General features: G+C 39.1%; 1 protein-coding gene across 10 annotated transcripts in view; it reads right to left on the minus strand.

Annotated features, from left to right (window-relative positions):
• Positions 1–22,260, minus strand: part of OCA2 (OCA2 melanosomal transmembrane protein) — a 292,848-nt gene that overhangs the window by 186,115 nt on the left and 84,473 nt on the right. For all 10 annotated transcript variants that reach the window (XR_003921205.2, XM_029999138.2, XM_029999137.2 and 7 more), the window contains 5 exons: positions 21,316–21,381; positions 20,183–20,239; positions 19,037–19,161; positions 15,298–15,436; positions 6,099–6,231 (listed from right to left, as the gene is read on the minus strand). Coding sequence is in view for 9 of the 10 variants with exons in the window: in XM_029999138.2 (XP_029854998.1) it covers positions 6,099–6,231; positions 15,298–15,436; positions 19,037–19,161; positions 20,183–20,239; positions 21,316–21,381 (520 nt within the window). In the remaining variant the exon portion in view is untranslated. The remainder of the gene's footprint in view (positions 1–6,098; positions 6,232–15,297; positions 15,437–19,036; positions 19,162–20,182; positions 20,240–21,315; positions 21,382–22,260) is intronic.

Consider the following 22,260-nt stretch of genomic DNA (forward strand, 5'->3'; position numbering starts at 1 on the left):
CGGCGGGTCCGGCTCGGAGCCGGGGAAGCTTCCAGCAGCTTCTCACAGGAGCCGGCCCTGCGGCCTGCTGCCCTGCTACCAAAAAAACCTCGCCACACAAATCCATAACAACATGACACCTAATTAGCTTAATGAGTTCGAGTGCCTGCCCGAAGAAGGGGCAAGGAGATGAAAAAAGGACATGAATTGAAGCCCCATATGTGCACGCCCTCCGGAACTGGACCCCTCGGCTGACTGGACCAATGCTGGACCCAGGACTGGTGAAATCTTTATCTTCTCTTTTCTCTCTCTCTTTTTTTTTTCTTTTTTTCCATAACCCCTACACCTCATTCCTTTAGACATAAAACTGTTGACCAAGTCTGGGACTAAGAGCAGATCCAGCCACCCCTCGGCTCCTCTCTGAGGAGGAGTCTAGAAAGCAAGGGAGTCCACTCGGAACCTCATGACTCAACGGGAGGGCTCTCCTTATTCCCTGAATTGATATATGTGGTTACCACGTGTTACATCGTTTACTGACGTAGTTTCATGCCAATTGTTGCTGTGAGAAACCACCTACTGTTATGCCTTCCAAGTTCAGGTCGGTTCTGCCATAAATAAAACATTCAACTGATCGTTTGGTGTCACTTCACTTTAATTTAGCCTGAGGGAATTCCGAACTCACCACGACCCCTCCCTGGTCTGTCCAGCACAGGTTGTGACAACAGTTTCACTGAAAATGAGGCCTGATGTGAGCAATACATACTCTAATCCAGGAGCAATGCCTGGATATCTTGTAGGCAGCACAGTCCTATCGGTTGCACATGTCTGCCAACCCTCAGTTATCAATCCCCTACTTCTTTCCTTTAACAGACTTTCTACCTTCTCACTGCTGGTTTTGTACCTCTTTTTTTCCCCTCTTCCTTTCCTTTTTCTTCTCTTAGAGAAGCAGCTGTAAAGCTCCACATGGAAGAAAGACACAGATTTGCTCACTCATCTGGTTACCACATTTCACGTTGTGGGGAACAGCACCGTGTTTTTCACACATTAAGCACTTTACACATGACTATGATTAATTAGAAAATTCCTTCTGTTGTCAGCTTTACATACTATCGTACTACCATAGCAGTATTTTCCCAGCTGCTGCAGACAGTGAGTTACAGCAGAGGGAATAACGTGCTCCCCCCTCTCCTGGCATCACCACTCCTGCTTCAACAGTGGGTCTGTCTTTCAGCCAGCGAAACAATCAGAAACCAGAGCAAGCAGCACAGGAGAACTGGGGACATGGTGCCAAATAAGTTGTCGTGCTAAAGAAAGCCCTTCTTTGACAGAAATGGCAGTGATACTTGTCACTAGACCATGTGCCACCCACTGTCCTGGGGATAGCAACCTTCCCAAACACTGAGGTCCACATCTCCACAGCTTGAGACCTGAAACATAACAGTGTATTGTTGTGCTTTCCAGAGACTAAATAATGTATTGTTAACCCTTAAGGGAAAAAAAAACTTTGGCTTCAAGTTTTGGGGGGTGGGGAACAGCAAGTTTAATTCCTCTTACACTCATATCATTATTTCTTCTTACATATTCCTGTGGGAAAGTATATATATACTTTTTAAACCTCAGCTTACTACCCTAACCCTAGCAACTTTTTCTGCATTCATGGAACAAAGTGCAGGTTTATCAGCTGAAAGTTGCACTCCAAATAAGTCCTTAAAGTATCCCTTCATTCTTAAAAAGCATTTGATTTTTCTCTCTCACAGCTGAGTTCTTCAGATTCTTTTTTCTTTTGTAATATGCTCCGCTTCAAGCCACTGCAGGTAGTGGCTCCTGGGGAAGGAACGTGTGTTTTTCCTGCTGCACAGGTTCTGCAGCTCAGTCTGAAAGCCAACAATTTAAAGACACTGGTAACACACAGCATTGAAATTAATCTGCCAATGTATCACCAGAATAACAGCATTGTCTGGTCTTAAAATTAGTGCTTATCCATTCTCAATAATCTGTGTAGCCCAAAGCAACAGAAAAAAATCTTAAAGCACATGACATACAGGGAAAAAAATCTGGGGAGAATAATACACTAATTAAGTCTCACATATCTTGTTTAACTGCTAATTGGGGGCAGGGTGAGGGGAGGCTGGTATTTAGTTGGTTAAAAGAGCTGCTTCAAACAAGCCATTTGAAGTTATCACAGGATCATTGCAACCTGAGACGAAGGATCCCTGAAAGCACCTTGGAGCACATTCTGCAAATCCAAACCATGACAGCTACCTCCTAATAGAGCTGTGTTGGTCACTTTCTCTTCCCCTTTCACAGAAAATTTCAGTAGAAAGAGTAGCTCTTCAGCATTTGTTCTAACTGAACAGCTACTGATTAGCTTCGCAGCAATGGAGGAGCACCTGATTATGCGAACATATGGTATACTGATTAAGAAACTGCTATATCTGAACCTATTAAGGTGCAAGTAACAAAGATTACAGAGAGATGAATTGAGGGAAATATGCTAGCCAGTGTTTCACTAGTACAGTGTTTCACTGGCAAATATATTATGTCAGTGAATAAACTGTACTGTTCAAATTAATAAAAAAATGTTATGCATACTTGATTTCTTAAAAATCCAAAACATATGCTTTAAAAGTTTATAAATGGAAAAAAACCCAATTCTATTTTCTAAAATATATATTCACAAAATAATGTTATTATGTCAGGATCAAAATTGTTCACCGTTGGCAGAATGAATTTTCTGACTGTTTAGATGCTACTTATCTCAAGACACGTTGCAAGCTGGCACTTTTAAAGATACTTTAAGTATATAATAATTCTAGTTATTCATGGAAATGTCCATGAAGCTATGACTTTTATTAGAAAATAAGAAATTAATAGAAGCAAAAATTCTTTTTAAATAAGAAAGTTGGGAAGTTACAAAAAAATGCTGAATACCAAAAATTTAATAATCTATTTCCAGGCAACAAAGGAAACCAATAATTTTTTATAATGATGCATAATTACAAAAGGTTTTATCTGGAGGTTGCAAAGGTTCCTTTCCTCCCCAACAAAAATATAATTCCTTTCCCAGAGATGATCTCTTCCACAAAGGATTCTTATTCTTGAGCCCTGTGTAGAACAGGTAGGAACTTGCTCTATATTTAGCATTTTGGTATAGAATCATAGAATGGTTTGGGTTGGAAGATGCCTTTAAAGGTCATCTCGTCCAACCCCCCTGCAATGAGCAGGGACATCTTCAACCACATCAGGTTGCTCAAAGCCCCATCCAACCTGGCATTGAACGTTTCTAGGGACGGGGCATCTACAACCTCTCTAGGCAACCTGTTCCAGTGTTTCACCACCCTCATCCTTATAGCTAGTCCAATCTACCCTCTTTTAGCTTAAAACTGTTACCCCTTGTCCTATCACTACATGTCCTACTAAAAAGTCTGTCCCCATCTTTCTTATAAGCCCCCTTTAAGTATTGAAAAGCTGCAATCAGGTCTCCCTGGAGCCTTCTCTTCTCCAGGCTGAAGAACCCCAACTCTCTCAGCCTGTCCTCATAGGCAGGTGTTCTATCCCTCTGATCATTTTTGTGTCCCTCCTCTGGACCTGCTCCAACAGGTCCATGTCTTTCCTGTGCTGAGGACCCCAGAGCTGGATGCAGTACTGCAGGTGGGGTCTCACCAGAGCAGAGGGGGAGAATCACCTCCCTCAACCTGCTGGCCATGCTTCTTCTTATTGAATCTGGGATACAGTTGGGATTCTGGTCTGCAAGCACACATTGTCGGCTCATGTCCAGCTTTTCATCCACCAGCACAAAAAGGAGGAGCCATAGGAACATGAGCCAACTTCCCACCTGTTCAGATTATACATTTCAGTAGCCTATTGGGGACAACTTGGGAGTGGATATTGTTTGTCTCATAGCTTTTTTCACCTCTCTTCAAAGTACTAACTTTGACCAGACAAGTAGGAAGATCACTCACCCATGATACACAGTTCACAATGCTTATTATTGAGATTTTTACGGATATTTTAGGTAGTAATGCCTTCCCATAAGACAGAATGCAACATTAATTATTTAAAATTGACAAATTTAAGGCACATCTATGGCTAGGAGAGGAGAGCATCCCCTTCTGCATGTAAGCACTGGCAATTTTCAGTGGCTTACTTTCTCTAAAGGCATTCCTGGCACCCAAGATAAAATTCTAGCTGTTTGAATGGAAACTGATGTGGTGTAAACTGTGGTAAGCCAGAAGTGTCCTATTGGTAAATAAAGCCTTTTCTCTCTTTGACCCAGAAGTTTATAGCCAACAGATTTGCTTACCAGGTAAGAAAGACTTCTTGCAGCACCTTCCCTGGTATGAGAAGGTAGGCAAAGAAGATTCTTGGTGCCTTCTGAAAAATTTTACTTTGTAGTGTTACAGGGAAATATCTAGGCATTTTAGGGACTGAGTTCTTTGCTTTATTTCTCTTGCACTCAGGATCAAATCTCTAAGGGTGCAGAAAGCCTCAGCTGTTTTACAATGGCACAGCAATGAAAATGCATATCTCATACCAAGCAAATATATAAAAGAAAAATTCTCCTCAATTCACTTACAAAACAGTTAGGTAGTATCACCTCTAGAATGCTTTGGTTCTTAATACTGGGAAAGACTTTGGCCCCTAGAGCTATCAACAGGTAGGCTGAGCACGCCTTGTGCTGAATGGGTGCTGAAGTGCCTCAAAACCAAATGTCTGCACAAGAGCTAACTTCCTCAGCAGTGAAGTCTCTTCTCTGACCTTTCTATCACACGGGATTCAAGAGACATGTTACAATCCACTGAGGAGAAGATTGTCTTTTTAATTCTGTCTTTTTAATAAAATCCTACTTCTAAATCTAATTTTCCCTGGAACAAGGCAAGTCACTACAAGTGGTACTCATTTTGCCTAAATTAGTTACCTATCATGAAGATCTCCACCACTGAGTTAGTCATCTTGGACTCCCCTTATACTCAAAAGAAAGAAGGAAAATTGGGGGGGCTGCAATATATCTGTTCTGTTGTAGACAGCTACATTAGTCTTTAGAAGGGCTTATCTTTCTCCACAGATTACAAATGGAGCCAAGTTATATCAACCATATCAAAAGTTGTCCCCCCCCGTGCTAAAGAGACCCACCCCCCGCGCACAGGTTCGGAGATGTTGTACAGCACATTAAAACACCAGTTGCATGGTCTGTGGAAGCCTGGATCCTAAGTCTTCTGCAGCCAAAAGTGAAAAAAACATCAGTCACAGGGAAGAAACAGTTATACTCAGCTATCTTTGTACAAAGCTTGCTAAGAAATTATTCTTAGTGAATTATTTCTTACCTCGTAAAGAAATTATGAACATTTGGGCGTTATTATTAAGTTTCACCATTGAAACAGAAGCCTGAGAACAATGATGAAAATTCAAAAGGACTGAATAGAAGGGCATAAAAGCATGAAGACAAAAAGGGACCAACATACTCAACAGCCATTGAAACAGCTTTACCAAGACTTCTAGGGACTACCAAGGTGAGCAACCTAAAAAAACCCATAGATTTAGTCCTACTGAATCATAGAAATTATACACTGGGGAAAGTTAGGGTTGGAAGAGCCACAGAGGTGAGCTGGAAAGAATTTGGAAAGTTCTACTCTTGATGAATTGTCCTTCATTGACCACAGACCAGGAAAAGATGGCTGAAAAAATCCAGTTTAGGAAACCCAGCAGTGAGACAATGCATCAGTGCACTATGCCTGTCATAAGGGAAACCTGGGATATTTCTAAAGCTAGGCTGTGAACTCAGCACCTTGAGCAGATGTCTTCTGTTGCAATACAGAACACCCTGGTATTCAAGCCTGTGGCTATAAATGATGCAAAATATCCCTATAAATTTTGATAGATATTTAATAATTCATGTCAACACCTCAACATTAGCACCAGAAAAACATCCATTTCTAAAAGTCAGAAAATATCATGACTAAAAATAAAATCTAAATTATTAGTTTAAAAATTGATGTTTAGAGACTGAAGGAGAGTGGGCACTTCCATCTGAGGACAACATTGTCGTAGGCACTATTCAGTTTCTATTTAGCACATATTCAAGGTAGTGATAGTAAAAATGTTTTCATGCTCACACTTACCAACAATTTCACTTGGCTCCTTATTGTAAAGTTTTTTGTTCCAGTAAAGAAGTCTGAGAAAAGGAAAGGAGACCAGAACAACAAGGCAGATGCCAACAAACATATGCCCTGTGAAGGCTGCAAAATCCAATCCCTGGAAATAAAAGTGAAAACCTAAATTAAAAATCAGTTGTTTTTCTATGTTACCTACAGGGAAGAGTATTCAACTATATGTGCTTTAGCAATCAATTATAAATATAAAGCAATAAAGTAAGTTCCAAGTACAGTGTATGCTGTATTTCATCTGTTTCAAGGAGACAAGCCACATTATAAATTAATCCAGAGAACTAAAAAATAGCATTACGAGTTATTCTGAAATAAATTTAGTGTTCCTGACATGGATAGAAAAAAAAAAACCAAACTGAATCATTAACTTTCACTTTTCACTTAAATCACTGTAAATTCATTTTAAATCACACTGAATCACAGAAATACTTAAATTTTAATGACCAGCTTTTGTTTTAAACTGATGACAATGTGGATTTTTACAACAGTTCTATCTGAACTAGTCCAAATTCACCAATATTATTCTACAATAAAAATGTTATGTGTCAATATTCTGTTTATTTTTCTTCCTGGTTAATAAATGGACATATTTATTTACATTTTGCATAACAAAACCCTTTAATGAAGGGGTTCTCAGAAAGGTTAGGCAGAATTAATATTAAAAAGCTACTGTTTTAAGCAATAAGAACGAATAGTGACAACCCACCCTAAAACTTTGAAGTTAGCCATGCTTTGATGAGGACATTGGACTAGATGAATTCCAGGGCCCCTTTCAACTTCATTATTCCATACTACACACATTGTAGCGCATCAGGGTTAGTGTTTGAGCTGGGATTTTCTGAAGTAGTCATGACTAGCCTGTCCAAAAGAAGTTGTCCCTGAAGCTCCAAGGGGGATCACATCCAAGTACTCTGGTAGCAAGGAACTGTCATATTCACAGAGCAGAGGTTGCCTGAACTGGTGATCCCAGCAGACCAGCTCTGTGACACTTGGAAGAAAGCATGATCCGAGCCCTGGATAGCCCAGGTTGTCCAAGCTGAATTTTCAGAGCATCCACTGATTTCCCAGAGACTCTACAAAGTTATGGTATCTCCCTGTGCCACACGTCTGTGTCTCTAGTGACTTGCCTTTTACCAAATACCTGTGTGCTACCCATAGACCCTTCTGCAATGCCAATACATATTAAAAACAGCTTCCCATGCAGCATCAGCTGATATTACCTCCTGTGTGTTAAGATTAATGGGGACTTACTACCTTAAATGTTCTTCTATATTGTCTCCTACTGAAAGAATTTATGTGGAAATGTCCCAGCTGAAATGTCTCTAGCTCAAAAAGGAAAAAAAATGTTTCTCTATTGCACCATGGGGCATAATAAAAAGACACACGACACAAGAAACTGCTTAAAGTCATAAAGAACTTTCGTAGCCAGATAAAGATTAGTGCTCTTTTGCAAAAAAATCCATAGTTTGCAGACAGTTAAATAAATCTCAAAACATAAATAAGGAGACCTAGGATTAGAATTTGATCCTATTAAAAATACAGGTTTCAGCTTCATAAGCTAAAGAAAATCACCCGTAGTTGCTATTTAATGGTAGATTCCTTGTTTCTTCTACTCTCCAGCCACTAAAAGGTGAAACCATATACCTATTCATTCACTGGCCTTTCACTGTAACTCAGTTACTGCCATTTCTTTTATGAAAGTAGAAGGAAGACTCTTCAGGAATTGGAATACGATTAGTTTGAGAATCAGACAGAAAAACATGATACCACAAATGAAAATAATATACCTTCATTCAGTTTGCCTACATAATAGGTCAGCTAGTCAAATGTCTGACATCTCTGCAAGACAGACTTTACAAGTCAATTTTTATAAATGCTCAGAAAGACTGGCCTCTGGGCATCAAATCAAGATTCAGAGCTACAGGAGACATTTCTATGAAGGATGAAATCAACATTCATAACTCTAGGAAATTTACAAATAACCATGGGGGGGGGGGGGGGGGGAATCCTGCAAAGGCCCAATGTTTGTAAGACCTGCCCCCAAAGTATATGAAGTCCATATCCACCATGTGTATTTCCTTAATAACAGCCATTTAAAATTGACAATAAATCTAATTTATGTATGGGTTGCCTCTAAGATTACGGCCATAAAGAAAGATCAGAATCCTTAAAAACAAAACTGGCCTTGGTTTGGAAATTTCTCAAGTATTGGCAATGTGCCATTAAACAGTTCAGGAAGTATGCAAAATAAGTATTCAGTTTTGTATGGTCTTTAAAATGGCCTAAGGAGAGGTAGGAAGCTGAAAGGAATTAAGCTGTAAAAACACTGAAGCTAACAACAGCCAAAATAGCAATGCCTAAACTGACTGGAAAAAAATTTATCCTCTGAAAAACAAAATGACTGGGAAAGAGCTGGTTGAGGAGCAATGAAGTTAATTAGAGGTGGTCAGAATATACTCAAACCAGAATTACCAGAACCAGTAAAATTACTTTCGCACTCAACCTAATCTTACAAAGAGCTGTGGAGATGAAGTTTTTCTTAGGCTGGCAGCAATGTGCCCACATCACGAAGAAGGATGCCAGCTACCAGGCAGAGTATGCCGGCAGAAATTCTCTGCAGAGATACTCAGGCATAAAGATAATTGCTAATGTAGGAAACAAAAAAGAAAAATAGGAACCTGAAGAATCCTTAGAAACTCTCAGGTTTAAATATGTGACATCTCCATCACATGTTAATGGAACTTGAATTTAAGGAAGTGGCTCGTTGCAAACAAATACAAAGATTTACAAAGTCACTTGCCTCTACATTTTTAATATTACACCAATTTCAGAGCAAAACAATTGTACTTTGTTATTGAAATGCCACAATGCAGAAGCTTCTCAAACAAAAAATACAGCACAAGAAATGTGTCACTCGAAACTCACAAAACTAATTTCCCTGTGAAAAGGAAAATCACATCAACCTAGAAGGCAAACTAAAATGCTGAGGTTAAGGAGGAGGTCTCAGGTCTGACTGATAGTTGAAAGGAATTGAAATGACATGGAGATCACAATACTCTCAAAAAAAATGTCAGGATTAACACAGCTTCGTGACATAAGAGCTGACATAGATGAGCCTTAAAAAGTGATTTGCAGACACCATCACATGAGAAAAAAAATTGTCTACTAGATTTTTTGGCATCCTATCCAGGAGCTTACCCAAACTTTTCAGAGAGTACCTGGGCTGAGATTCAGGATTTTGTTAAACTTCATAATATCACCCAATTGATCCTTCTTGTCTCTGAGATCCCTGGGGTAAAAGAAAACACACTGCTCTGCTGCAACTGCGGAACAGCTTTCCAATTCAACTGAAAAAAATCATTTTCTAACATGGAGCATGCTTATTTCAGGAAAGAGCTTGCATGACAGTATTGTCTGTCGTAGCACAAGGCTGGATCCAATTCTTTTCCCATCCCTTGCTCCCGGCTTTCCTCCCTATTACCTCCTTGCCTTGATCCTCAAGAGCCAGGGAGTGAAAAGGAATCCTGACGACGGCTAGCCTTGGACAACTGGTACCCTGTAGCCATGAGGAGGCTGAGGACTACTGAGAGCATGCTTTTTTATGGCTGACATCAGAAGGGCTCACGGTGAAAACAGACCACTGCCCACCCTGATGCTGTGGGCTGGGTGCTTAGCACCAGCCTCTCTGCAGCACACAGAACATGCTTTCAGGCAAGGAGAAGGCAGATTTCATCCCAGACATTGTCAGGTAGCTAGTAGTCAACCGGCAGCCTCTGGAGAACTTTAAGAGCCTAAAGGATTTACATTGTACCACAGATACAAATGATGCAGCAGAGAATACCAAGGTAGTGACACAACATCGGTTGCTTCTGCTCCCTTTCCTACACCCCAGAAAGGGCACACAACATCTCCACAGAGCCTACATTCACACCCTTTGTGGCTGTGGATAACACATTTTATACCTCCTGAGTCCTCTGCACTGCTGGGGCCAGGATTCAGCATTGTAAAAACACATTAAAGTGCTCCACATGTCTGCTGCATACAACAAAATGTCATTTTCATAAAGATTTTCTTTTTCCTGCACAATAGACTGAAATAGAATTGACATGCACAATAGGCAAGAAATACTTTTCTTCCAGGAGATTTCAATCCATCAGATAAATACAATACATGCTTCAAATGTCCCTTACTTGAGGCTATGCTGATTGTGTTAAATTTCTTCTGTTCCCCAGTTGACAGAAAATCTAAAGATTTTGTTTTAGTAAGACAACAGCCTAAAGGTTCCACTGCCTACAGATTCAGAACAGAAACAGAGTGGGCATCTTTCCTTGGTTTATAGTTTTAAATGCGAAGTCAAATATATCAATTTCATATTAGGAGGAATTATCATACTGTTTTCCTAAAAACCTAGCTTTCTACCATCCTGATTATTTTTTTATTATTATTGCTTTTGGAGGTGTGAACTTAACTTCTAGTAATTCAGACCTTTCCAGAAGAAATCTGCCATTTTAGAGCAAGGAGAATACAAAAATTATAGCTAGGTGCAGCAATTCAGGGAGCAGCAAATACTGTACTTCTAGCCAGAATGCCCTTTACTTAATATTTTAAGACTAATAAAATGAGGAAGAGTAATTTATTATTTCTACACTGGTTTAAACATCCCTGGTTTAAACATCCCTTCTAGCTGAGTGACTGAGATCTACATTGTCTCAGGGGGAACTGCTCATGACGTTGCTGAGCCAGAAATCACTGATGGTCTAACACAGTTACATGAAGATAATGCTTATCTGAGACACTGATGAACCTCCTTTTTTTCTTGCACTATACTCTTTAATGATTACTACATGCAGAGATGGAAAAAAATCTGAAATCAGCTATAAACACATAAATTTTATTTCATATACCTTACCTAGGTTTTCATTTTTTCTTGAGAAAAGGAATCAATGAAACTTCGACAGAAAGGGTAGGAGTTCTACAAATTGATTAAAAGTTTTAACAAGCTTGCATCAAGCAAACTCAACAAAAATAGCCTAGTGAACTACAGGAATCCATTTCACAATCTGCCAGTGCTTGAAATACCTTTATAGATTCATATATAGGATTTTCTCTCTTCCATTTTCAAAATTATCTACTTTTATTCATAAATTTTTGGTACCACAATTTTTCATGCAATCTAATCATCTAATGTCACATCATGCTAAATTTCAGCATGAAGGCTGAAAGTCTCTGAAAGGCAGAACAGGAGAACCTCATGGCTGTCCATTTTCTAGGGAATTCCTGTCAAATGACAGGAATAACTCTGAGTGGAATGCCAGAACTCCCAAATCCTCTGCAAACATCAGATTAACAGAACAGGCTTTATCATATGCTAACAAAGACAGTAAATAAGAGGATATAATCCAGTGGCTAGCACATGCTAAAACTGCCTTTGCTCTTATCATTTCCTCTTTTAGGCAGATTAAAGCCAGATGCACTAGTGCACACTGTGTTCACACCACCATTTTGTTCTGGAGACTTATTCACCATCCGTTCTCCAAAGAACTTGTAATCACAGCCCAAGCTTAGAACACAAGCAACTTCTGATTTCAAAGGTGTGACTGTAGATACTTGTGAAGTTCCCAAATATAGAGGACTTAATGTTCAACCTTTCTGAAAGCAATGAGCATTTCGAACCGCTTCATGCCCTATTGTGCACATAAAAATGGAGTTCCAAAAGTTGAAGCACATATCTCCTCAAGATAAAAATATAATTTTGTTAACAATGGCCAGTCAGTAGCAGTACTCTGGAGGTATTAAAAAAAGTTTTTTATTCACTGAATGAGTTTTCTGTTTGCTTTTAATGAAAGCTCTTATTTTCCTTCCCTAAAATCACAACATAAATGCTATTTTGTGAAACTTCTTCTAACTCCAACTAAGAACAAGCAAGAATACAACAAATCTTCCTCTCCTATTGTGCAAATGTTCCACTGATTCCAGGCATGATGGTAGGGAAAATGTCAGTATTATAAATTAACCACTGCTACAAAGAAAAAATCCTTTTGGCATCTATTTGCATCTCAAGACAAATGAACAGACTTTTAATGAGTAAACTGTAACAAAAAGCTTATTTACTCAAACATACTTTAAATAAAATATTCTTAATATGTCATGAGTTTTCCCCAGAACCTAGGGAGAAAAATCTCACCAGCACTACAGTAAACAAAGAGCAAAGCATTTCTAATGCTGTAACCCAATAACAGCACCCAGAGTAACAAAGCTGCACTTCATTTTGTGTTGATTTAAAAACCAAGGTTTCCTAAGAAAGTGTAAACTTGCATAATATCTTATTAGGCTGCTTTTAGAGGTTGATGTACAGCATAAAAGTTCAGGAAGAGTGGTAAAATTCTCCTCTTGATTGCAGCTAATAAAATAGAAAAACCACTCATCTACATAGTGCAATACACTATTCAGCCTCCTACAGGGGCAGTTGTCCAAGTACTCCTGTACTTACTATGAAAAAATAATGCTGAAGAGGAAGTGCAAAACAATGAAAAAGGGAATTTCAATGACACTATCAAGGAGAAAAACTTCCTAGAATGGCAAAAACATGGCCATAATGCTAAAAAGAGGTTAAAAAAAATGTATTTTCTGTAGAAGACATCATAATAGATACTATAAAAAGTATTGCATGAAGCGCTGTTTCCAAAATGCTATTATTGCATTCAAGAACTTTTACCTTTGAAAGACTAAAAAAAAAAAAAAAGAGAGAGAGACTAAATTTTACTTGGTACAAATATAGCAGACACCCCATGCATTTTAGAGGCAGATTTGTGGTTGATCATATAACCCTTCCTCACAGCAGCCTTTGCTAGAAGTAGTTTCAGAAACAAGACTATGTCTATGTTTCTTCTTATGAACAAAAGAGAGCATGTTGGAGCACATGGACTAAATTAGGAATTGAGCTATTAGTTCAACAGCACAGACTGTAACAGACCAGATGGTCCCGCTCCCTCCCTGCCCTCACTCCCAGCTTTATCCAGTTACTCCTGCCAGCACTCTCCCAGGCAAATCTCCTTTAGAGGGGGTGAGCCCTAAGCAGTGAGGACATAAGCCAGTCCATGCCACTCAGCCTCAGAGCCAAGGATAGGTCTTTGACCCTCTTTTATTCATATACATAGATATAACTGTTGAGAATATAGGAAAGAAGCAGTACAAGTCCCATGGTCCTGTGCTGAATCTGACCTATTTCATTACGTCCTGATTTCTGTGATGCAACAAAAGATCTGAAAACAATCCAGAGTGAAAACATTTGGAAAGTTTTTGTACCTGTTTCAAACACAGAATTTGGTATGTCACATTTGCTAGGGTATTTATACATCTGAGTCCTCCTAAAATTGCCAATATTTCATTCAAGAGAAATGTAAAATTGTTTTCTTCGGTGTGATTGCTTAATTGCTTCCCATGCTTACATCCACTTCTAAAGGTTCTACAGAGACTATGAGTTTCTGAGTATTTAGGAAAATGACCTGCATGACAGGTGCTAATTATTCTCTTTTAGAAAAGAATGTTTAAATAGTTGCACAGATTTCATATTTAAAAATGTAAAATTTAGCTATCAAATCCTCAGCCAGGAATATTACAGAGTCTCCAAAGTCATCATCCAAACAAACTAATTGCAGCACATTTCAAATATTTTGAAGGTAAACATTCAGTTTATTAAATACTATGAACTTTCAAAGACATTTTCCAACCTGGACAGTACTTAATTAATTTGAGTGTATTCAGTTAATTAGGAGACATCCTTTTTTGGTACAGCAATAGAAACATAATTGACTCCAAGTAAAAAACAAACAAACAAACAAACAAACCCAAACACTAGAATTTTATACTACAATTCCCTCATCCCACTTGCACAGGTATTTTCACACTAGCCCATATGCTACACTGAATTCCTTTAAATTTATTTATTTGGGGGGTTTATGATGCCTGGCCAAAACAAAAAACACGTGCCTGGTGTCCCTACAGACGTGCCCATTATATTACCGCCCCTGCCATCGTGCGGCTTGGTGGTGGCGGTGGTGCAGAGGCAGAAGGAGAGCAGAGCTGCCCCAGCCCGGGAGGGGCTGCCCCTTGCACCCCGAGCAGACTGTCTCCCTGCTGCCCCCAGCACACCAGAGACGGGTGACGCGCCAAGGGATACCGGGGAGCACAGTGTCAGAGGCAGAAGTGGGACTTGATGCCCCCCTGTTCAGGGGTGGCAGGGATAGCTGAAAGCGTGGAAAACTCATGCAAACGCCAGCTCCCTGCAGAAGCTGAAGGTGAACACCTGCCAGCAGTGGCTCTGCCTGTCCACGGGGCAGGGGGCCACGTGGGTGGGAGGAGATGGTGGGACCGGGACGGTCCTGCTGGCAGCTGTCTGGAGACCTGCAGTCCCACCCAGCACCAGCCACCGTAGCCGTCCCTTTGGGACCAGCCACCCAGCAAAATGAAACGTTAGAAGAGCCAAGTGTTGGAAGTTAAAATCCGTCATTGCACCCTGGGGAGCCCACGCTGTCGGCGGGAGGTGGGAGCCAGCTGCGGGCCGTGCTGCATGGGGGGAGCCCCCCCTCACCCCCACGTCCCCTTGGGCTGCGGGTGAAGGACAAAGTCTCTGCCTGCAGCGGAGTCGTGTATGACATGGGTCTACAGGGGCAACGCAGCCTCTCACGTTGTGGGGTTTTGCACAGGGACAAGTATTTCTGATTTGAAATTTCTGAAAAGGCATCAAATCGTCTCAATATATTTAACTTTTGAAAGAAAGCCTATTCTGAAAAAAACAGTTTGGATTTTCGTCTTTCACATTTTTCTTTTTTTCCAACTTGCTGCTGTCTCTTTACAGTCCTCCATTGTTTTGCTTCCTTCTTCACTTTGCCATTGACAAGGAAATCCTCCTCACCACCACAAAAAGGAAACCAGTATTCTCAGTCTGTATCAAAAAGTCTATTCTTCATCTCAATTTTGTCCTCAAAAGATCACTCTGTTCTGTCTGATCGTCCTACTAAGAGAGAAACAACATAGCGGAAAAAGTGGATTGTGTTCTGTTTATATATGACTGTCTGGGGGAAGAGAAAGTTCAACACTGCATAAGTCAACATCAGGACTTAATTTTAGTAGCCAAACAGCTTGCAGTACATACCTTATTTCTCAGCTCCTGCTTTGAAACAATAATCACATTTGGAGGATCCCCAACAGCTGTGGCAGCCCCCCCAATATTTGTGAAGATTACTTCTGCAATCAGGACATGCCTAGGATCAAGATTAAGTACTTCACAGAGCCTGCAGTATAAAGAAAATGAAATTAACCTCTTACCCTATGACTAAATTACCTTAAATCTTAAAATTTATTACATTTACAAAATACAGCCATTTCACTGAAAAACTGCAAGACTTTAAACATAATATTTTTGTGTGTGTATATTGTTAAAGTTTTAATTATGCTACATTATATGTGCCACAGTAATTATAGCAATATAAATGCAAAATGATAGATGTTTTTACATTTATAATGCAATAATTAATGGTTACAAAATTGATGCATTTTAAAAACCTTTTCATTAAAAGTAATGAACTATTACAAGAATTGGACTACACAGAAAATAGATTTCAAATTTTCAGCATCATTCAACTTTTTAAACCACGGTCCCCAGGCTACGCTGACCTATGGAAAAATATTCTGGGCAACCACAGGCTCTGCACTCAGCATCAGTTATTAACTTTCTTGTGGGGAGCAGTGGTGGAGGATTGTGCAGACAACCTACTAGCCATGAATCATCTATTAGAGACCTCAGCTTTCAGCCTAGGTTTATCCAGTTTATTCTTTCCTATTTTTCCCCTTCTCTAAAGTCTGATCATGAGTATTTCTATTTGTAATGCAACAAGAGTAGAAAACACACATTCCTCATTATTTAAAAAGTCTCAAAATGTTTTTAGCAGTTCAAAAATAATTAATGCTTCTTTAGTAAGATGCTTCTTTAATACGAAAAAGTAAAATGCTTCTTTAATAAGAAGCATCTTAAAGCTCTCTGGCAAATACCGGGATTGACTCAGTAACCTCATGATCCATTTCAGCTCGGAGCCCACTTACACACAGTAATCTTCACACGGATTACTTCAACTCTCACAAATTACCTTTACACACAGATCCACACAATCCGCTCATTTCTGAAGTACACGTTTGACTTTAAACTTGGGCTGTGGTATTACAGACTGAAAGTTAAGGTCACACCTAAGCACTTTGGAATAAGGAACGACTGCTTTCCTGCTCGTGGCTTATCAAAATGTTGCTCCAGTGTGTAAAGATGGAGGCCACACTTAAATTATCACCCCCTCTACCTAATACGGGATGGGGGGAAGAGTGGGCAGCAGGAATGCTTCCTCAGGATTGCTTTTGCTGTAGTGCTGTCACACGTTTCCCTGAAGGAAGAGTTGAGCTTTACTGTTCATTCTCAGTCTGTATTATTAAAACCTATATTTCAAGGAGAAAAGAGTGTATTGCACAAAAGCTTAACTTGATACATTCATGCTGTCACCAAGAGCGTCAATTTTAAACTCAGTAAAAACACAGTCACATGACATGTGTCAGCACATAAAAATTGCAGAACAAAATAACTGTGCAAAAATACACTATTTCCCCAACAGCATAAAATTATGCAGTTAAAGGGTACTTTGTAGTACAACTGGCCCAATTGTATCACTTGTGGTACAAGACCACAGTTGTAATTTTAACTTCATCACTCCTTGATTTCCAAATGTTTCAAAATAACACCTTAACTTTTCTTTAGTGATTCTTTCTTTTTGATGGGCCTAGTGTTAGCATGAAGAGAGAACCTCTGAGATACGCCAAGAAAGGCCAGGCCCAAAGTATAAAACCATCAGAATGTGTTAGCTATACGGTAGGATCAAACTTCTTCAGTTTACTTAACCCTGGTTATATAATTCTCCACGTGAACAACCATTAGCCTTTTCCAGTTCCCAATAGCAACGTATCTTGAAAATAAATTATAGCTAAAAAGGGGTAGTTATTAATTTTTTTATCAGCTTGCTACAAAATTCAGAGTGAAACAAGTATCATGTTTTACGCCTTATTAATGGAAATATAAATCCCTATATTCATAGATTCAGTAGGATTTTCTGCAAGCTTTATCTCCATGGCAATGACAGCGCAGTGCAACATAGTGAAGCTGTAGACAAGGGCTGAAGACAATGGCAGTAAGATTAAAAAAAAAAATGACCCCCAGCATGAAGCTTTTAGAAATAGGCAATTATTTGGTTTTACTAGGTGAGATAAAATTTTATTTTAGCTTTGATAGTGATTCAAATACAAATGTTTCCCACATACTGAGTTCCCCCTTCTTCAGCATTATAAACTCGTTTAGTATAAAACTAAAGTACTCAGTATACTTTTAGTATAAAACTCGGGTACTTAAAGGGTGGCTACAAAGGCAGAGGCTCTCTCTTCACAAGGAGCCACCTGGAGAAGACAAGGGGCAACAAGTACAAGTTGCACTGGGGCAGATTTCATCTCAACATAAGAAAAAAATTTTTTATGGTGAGAGCAATTAGCCACTGGAACAACCTCCCCAGGGACGTGGTAGAGTCCCCATGGCTGGAGGTTTTCAAGGCATGAATGAACAGGGTGCTAGATAATCTCATCTAGGCTCCCTTTCCCGTGAAACTTGGACTAGATGGTCTTTCGAGGTCTGTTCCAACCTGGACTACTCTGTGATTCTTTGAAAATGGAATAAATGCTACAGTACGTCTGCCTGTGAACAGTAGTTCATGATGCATTGATGGCTGGATTTCCATCCATTCCCAATTATAGTTAATTCAAAACATTTTGCAACACAGCTAAAGAAAACTTGATGTTTAATAGTTCCAGTGTTGCTTACTGCTAGAGGTGAAATTATTGATTGGAGTAAGGCAAAGTGATCTCCTTAAAATACAATCGGACAGAAGACAAATGGAGCTTTAATTCACCAGCTGTTTCCCAATCTAGAATAAATTCCACTTGCAAAATTGCTTTTTACTGCTTTACACTACATTTTAAAGTGGGAGCATATCTTAATAGAATTTTGTATACTTTAATGTGATAATGACTGCAAGCATTACACCACTCAGGATCATTTTAAAAACACACTAGTTCTTTCCAAAACTGAACTGGATTAACCAGATTTGCCTGGCCAGACACAAGTTAAATTCAAGTTAAACACTAATTTATAATCACACATTGATTAAATGCAGTTGCAAATGACGTGTTATTAATTTACAGAAATCTGAAGTAATTAAATTCACTGTTCTCTATTAAAAGTTCCAAATATCTAATCTCAAATTGTGGAATTAACCACTGGCTGTACAAATGTCATGATCACCAGCAGGAAGAAAATTCAGTCTCATATTCTAAAACAAAGATTTTATTTGAAATCTGGAGATTTTTTAATTTTTTTGGTCACTAGTATTAGAAGGGATAACAACTTCACTAAAACATAAATTACTATCTAAAATTGTATATAGATATTAGCCAGTAAAAGACAAGGCAGCTTTAATTAAAAAATTCTTCCTGCTTACAGGAAAAAAATTTCATCTACTAGGGAGCATTTGGTGCAATATGCTATTGCAGTTCAGATAGGGAGACAAACCAGAATAGTTAGCTGCCAAGGCAGTGTAACAGGCTTCAGATATGTGCTCGCTATTAACACAAAGGGAAAAGGCAACCGATCCCTTTGAAAACATTAGCTCTTTACCCTACTACAATAGGAGTATTTGAAGTTATTTCCATTTTGATGATTAAAAAGAAGTCCAAACAAGCATTTTGCACACATGTCTACTACTGATTGCTGGCTATAAAAGACCAGGTCCAAATCCATAACAATAAAGTACCTTATGGTTACTGGAGTAAAGAGCAGCATAGTGGTAACATTGTCCAAAAATGCAGAAAGAATTGCAGCAATGAGGCACAGCAGCGTAATCATGGCCCACACCTTGCCTCTAGAGAGTCGATAAGCCTAATAAAACCAAACAAATAGAAACATAATTAAGGGACTAGATCACTCCAGCTTAGTTTTCAAAAATGTTAGATTAAACAACTTCACCAAAGAGGAGGCAACAGTGAGCTCAGAGCATTTACTACTCCATGACCTCCAATAGCACCTTCTCCAATATTAATCAACTTAGCAAGAAAACATTTCCTGCAAGTGGGCAAACATTTCTATCATGCAGAGGAAGAAACAGGTCTGAAGAGACACAATGCTCCGCTGCCGGGCATGAAGGGGGTCTGTGGCAGGAGCAGGGCTGAGCCCCCATCTTCTGGCTGCATGTCTGGGTGGACTAACGTGGTTCAGAGCTCCCACCCGCTCCACACGCTGGGACACCTTCCCCATCGTCAGAGCAGCACTGCCGGCACTACGTAGTCTGGGCAGCTATGTAGGCAGGGGTTGTGTCCACCCATGTTTTCTTTAGGGGTTCTGTGCTCAGAGCAGTTCTTGTCACTTTTGTTTTCTTTCTTTCCACCCTTCTCAGGAAAATTAAGCTTTGCAGCATGTGAAAGAGTCCCTCACCACAGGCAATACTTGCTTTACAACCAATCCATCAGAATTGCCCTTTTCGTGTAATCTTTGGTTCTGCTGCTGTGCAAAGGTCTGTGGCCGTTTTTCATGTGTGATTGTAAAGCTAATGATGGTTCCCATATTTCCTCTCTCCCCCTGCCAGGCATAAATACAGATTTCTGTTACAGCAGAACGGCAGTCTTGGAGAAGTCAGAGGAATAACTCAGCTTTATATTGTCCATATGCTTGTGTACCCTACTGGGGACCTTTGCCTTTCTCCTGTAGAAACAGCATTGCCTTAAGGGCTTCCTTTCATCCCTAAGAGATTTTTCAAAATTACAAGTTGACCATTGTCATTTCTAACATGATAAGTATACTGCCCTAGGAAAGGTCCTTCAAAGATAGTGCTTGGTGCAAGAGATCTGATTAAATACCAACTTGATTAATCCAGTAATAATTAAGAGTGCCAAAACAAGCCTACCTTTACTGCACAGTAGTCAAAGAATCCAGTCTCTGAAAATATGGCCACCAAAACCATCTACCAAAAATGAATAAAAAGAGAATAGCTTGCAACTGAATTATTTACACAAAACCAAAACAATGTAGTTTGTGATTCTGACAAAAGTCCTTCTTATCTGACACAGCTCTGAAAATCTGGTCACCTACATACCAGGATATCCACTACAGCTACCAGATATCTCTTCTTAATGCATCATATGGTGAAATTTAGTTCTCAGCATTAACAGTCTGCAAATGTCATACTAGTCTGGTTGAATTTAGTTTGTAGTGACTAAGTGGACATCATACATTAAGTACTTAATGTATCTCCTTTATGTCATTAATCAAGAAAAGCCAATAAGCGTGTTTGCTTTCTGCTCTACAGAGTGCAGAAGATAGCAGCTCCAAGAATTTCTTGCATTTTTCCACATTTCTGGGAGGTTTCCTGTCCTTCCATCTTTGCTCCCAACAGATTTTTGTTGTTGTTGTTTTCTTTTTCTGTGGGGAAAGCAGGGAGCAGGGAGCAGTGTCATGAAATAAAAGCTCAGAATGGCAGCAGATAATTGTAATTTTGTCTCTGTGTATTTTATATTTTGTGTTAGAGTTTAATAGCACTTGGACAACTCTCTTTACCATGAAAAGCTCTGTGCAAAGTGGTTAAAATAATATATGATTATGATCTAATCAGATATTTCTCCTCCATTTCTGGTTTGCTTTTTTTTTGCTCCAAACAGCACTGACTAAGACAAAGAAAACCACTTTTCCAGCAGAGTGTGTTTGAGGAAGGTTTTGAGTAAACAAAATTAACAAGATAAATGAGAATGATAATACTTGGCACTTAAACAGGTCTTTCCATTTACAGACCTCAAGGATGTTTTTAGTAAGTTATCAACACAATTTTACAGATTTAAAAAAAAAATAGAAAAGGTTCAACATTTTCAAAAGGCTCCTTCAGGGGTGTGATCATCCTCCTTTTCGATAAATCCTTTAAGACCCAAATTTTCATCATAACATGTCTCAGTAAAGTACAATTTAAAAAATGTTTAAAAGGGAAACATCTCTATATTGAATGTGATTATTTTAGCACATTTAGAGCAAAAGATACATTTTAGTTACCATTCCAAAGAGCAGCGCCAGTGTCTCATAATCAATCCACTCCACCACTTTGACCATACTTGGCCTCTGCAATCAGAAAATACAATTACCAGTGAATGCCATGAAACACCTAACTTGTGATTAGCTATGAAATATAAACTCCACTCAATTGGTGAACCATTTAAATAAGCTATGATGGAAATTACTAAGTGTTCCTATAAGGTACACAAAAAGGTCTCTCTATTATTACCATTATTGCTATTATTATTACTACTATTATTGTTATTACTAATTCAAAGTACTGCTGCCATCCTATGTGGGTCACTATCAAAAGCCTACATTAGACTATTGGTTTATCTAGTTGTTCCTTATGTAGCATTATAGAAATAAAAGATAACCAAATTATATGGTACACGCCAGTTTCCTTTTTGGTAAGAGAACAAAAGCAGACCACTTCACCTGTGAACAAACTGGAGGGAATTTAAGGGAACATGGCAATGATGTGGTGACCAGTTATGAGAAAAAACAGAGAAAAATCAATCAGAGATTTCACTAAATATCAACTAAGAGTAAGCAGGGGGGGAATAAAAGGGTTGGAAGGTGTAAGCATGAGATGTAATTATTTAGGGTAGTATAAGGCAATGTATTTCCATTTAGGCTTGCTTAGTAACCTAACATTACTGAAAATAACAGTGTTAAAGTAACTCGAAATTAAGCTAAAAATGGTTGTACTCAGCTTCCTGCAAATCAGAACAAAATAGCAACAACTGACTTTTTTCTACTCTTTTTGCCTATACCCTAGGCTGACTTGTTTTCCCCAAGATGCTTCCCCACCCCGCTGTCTGCCCTACCATCTCTCTCTCTTAAAAAACACTGCTCTGTTATGTGCCCAGTCACAACAGGGCAAACAAGGAAATTTATGATATCATACCCAGAAACGAAGTGAGCACTTACAGTTTGATAACT

The sequence above is a fragment of the Aquila chrysaetos genome, chromosome 23 (assembly GCF_900496995.4).
Source record: "Aquila chrysaetos chrysaetos chromosome 23, bAquChr1.4, whole genome shotgun sequence".
In the NCBI taxonomy this organism is placed as follows: domain Eukaryota; kingdom Metazoa; phylum Chordata; class Aves; order Accipitriformes; family Accipitridae; genus Aquila; species Aquila chrysaetos.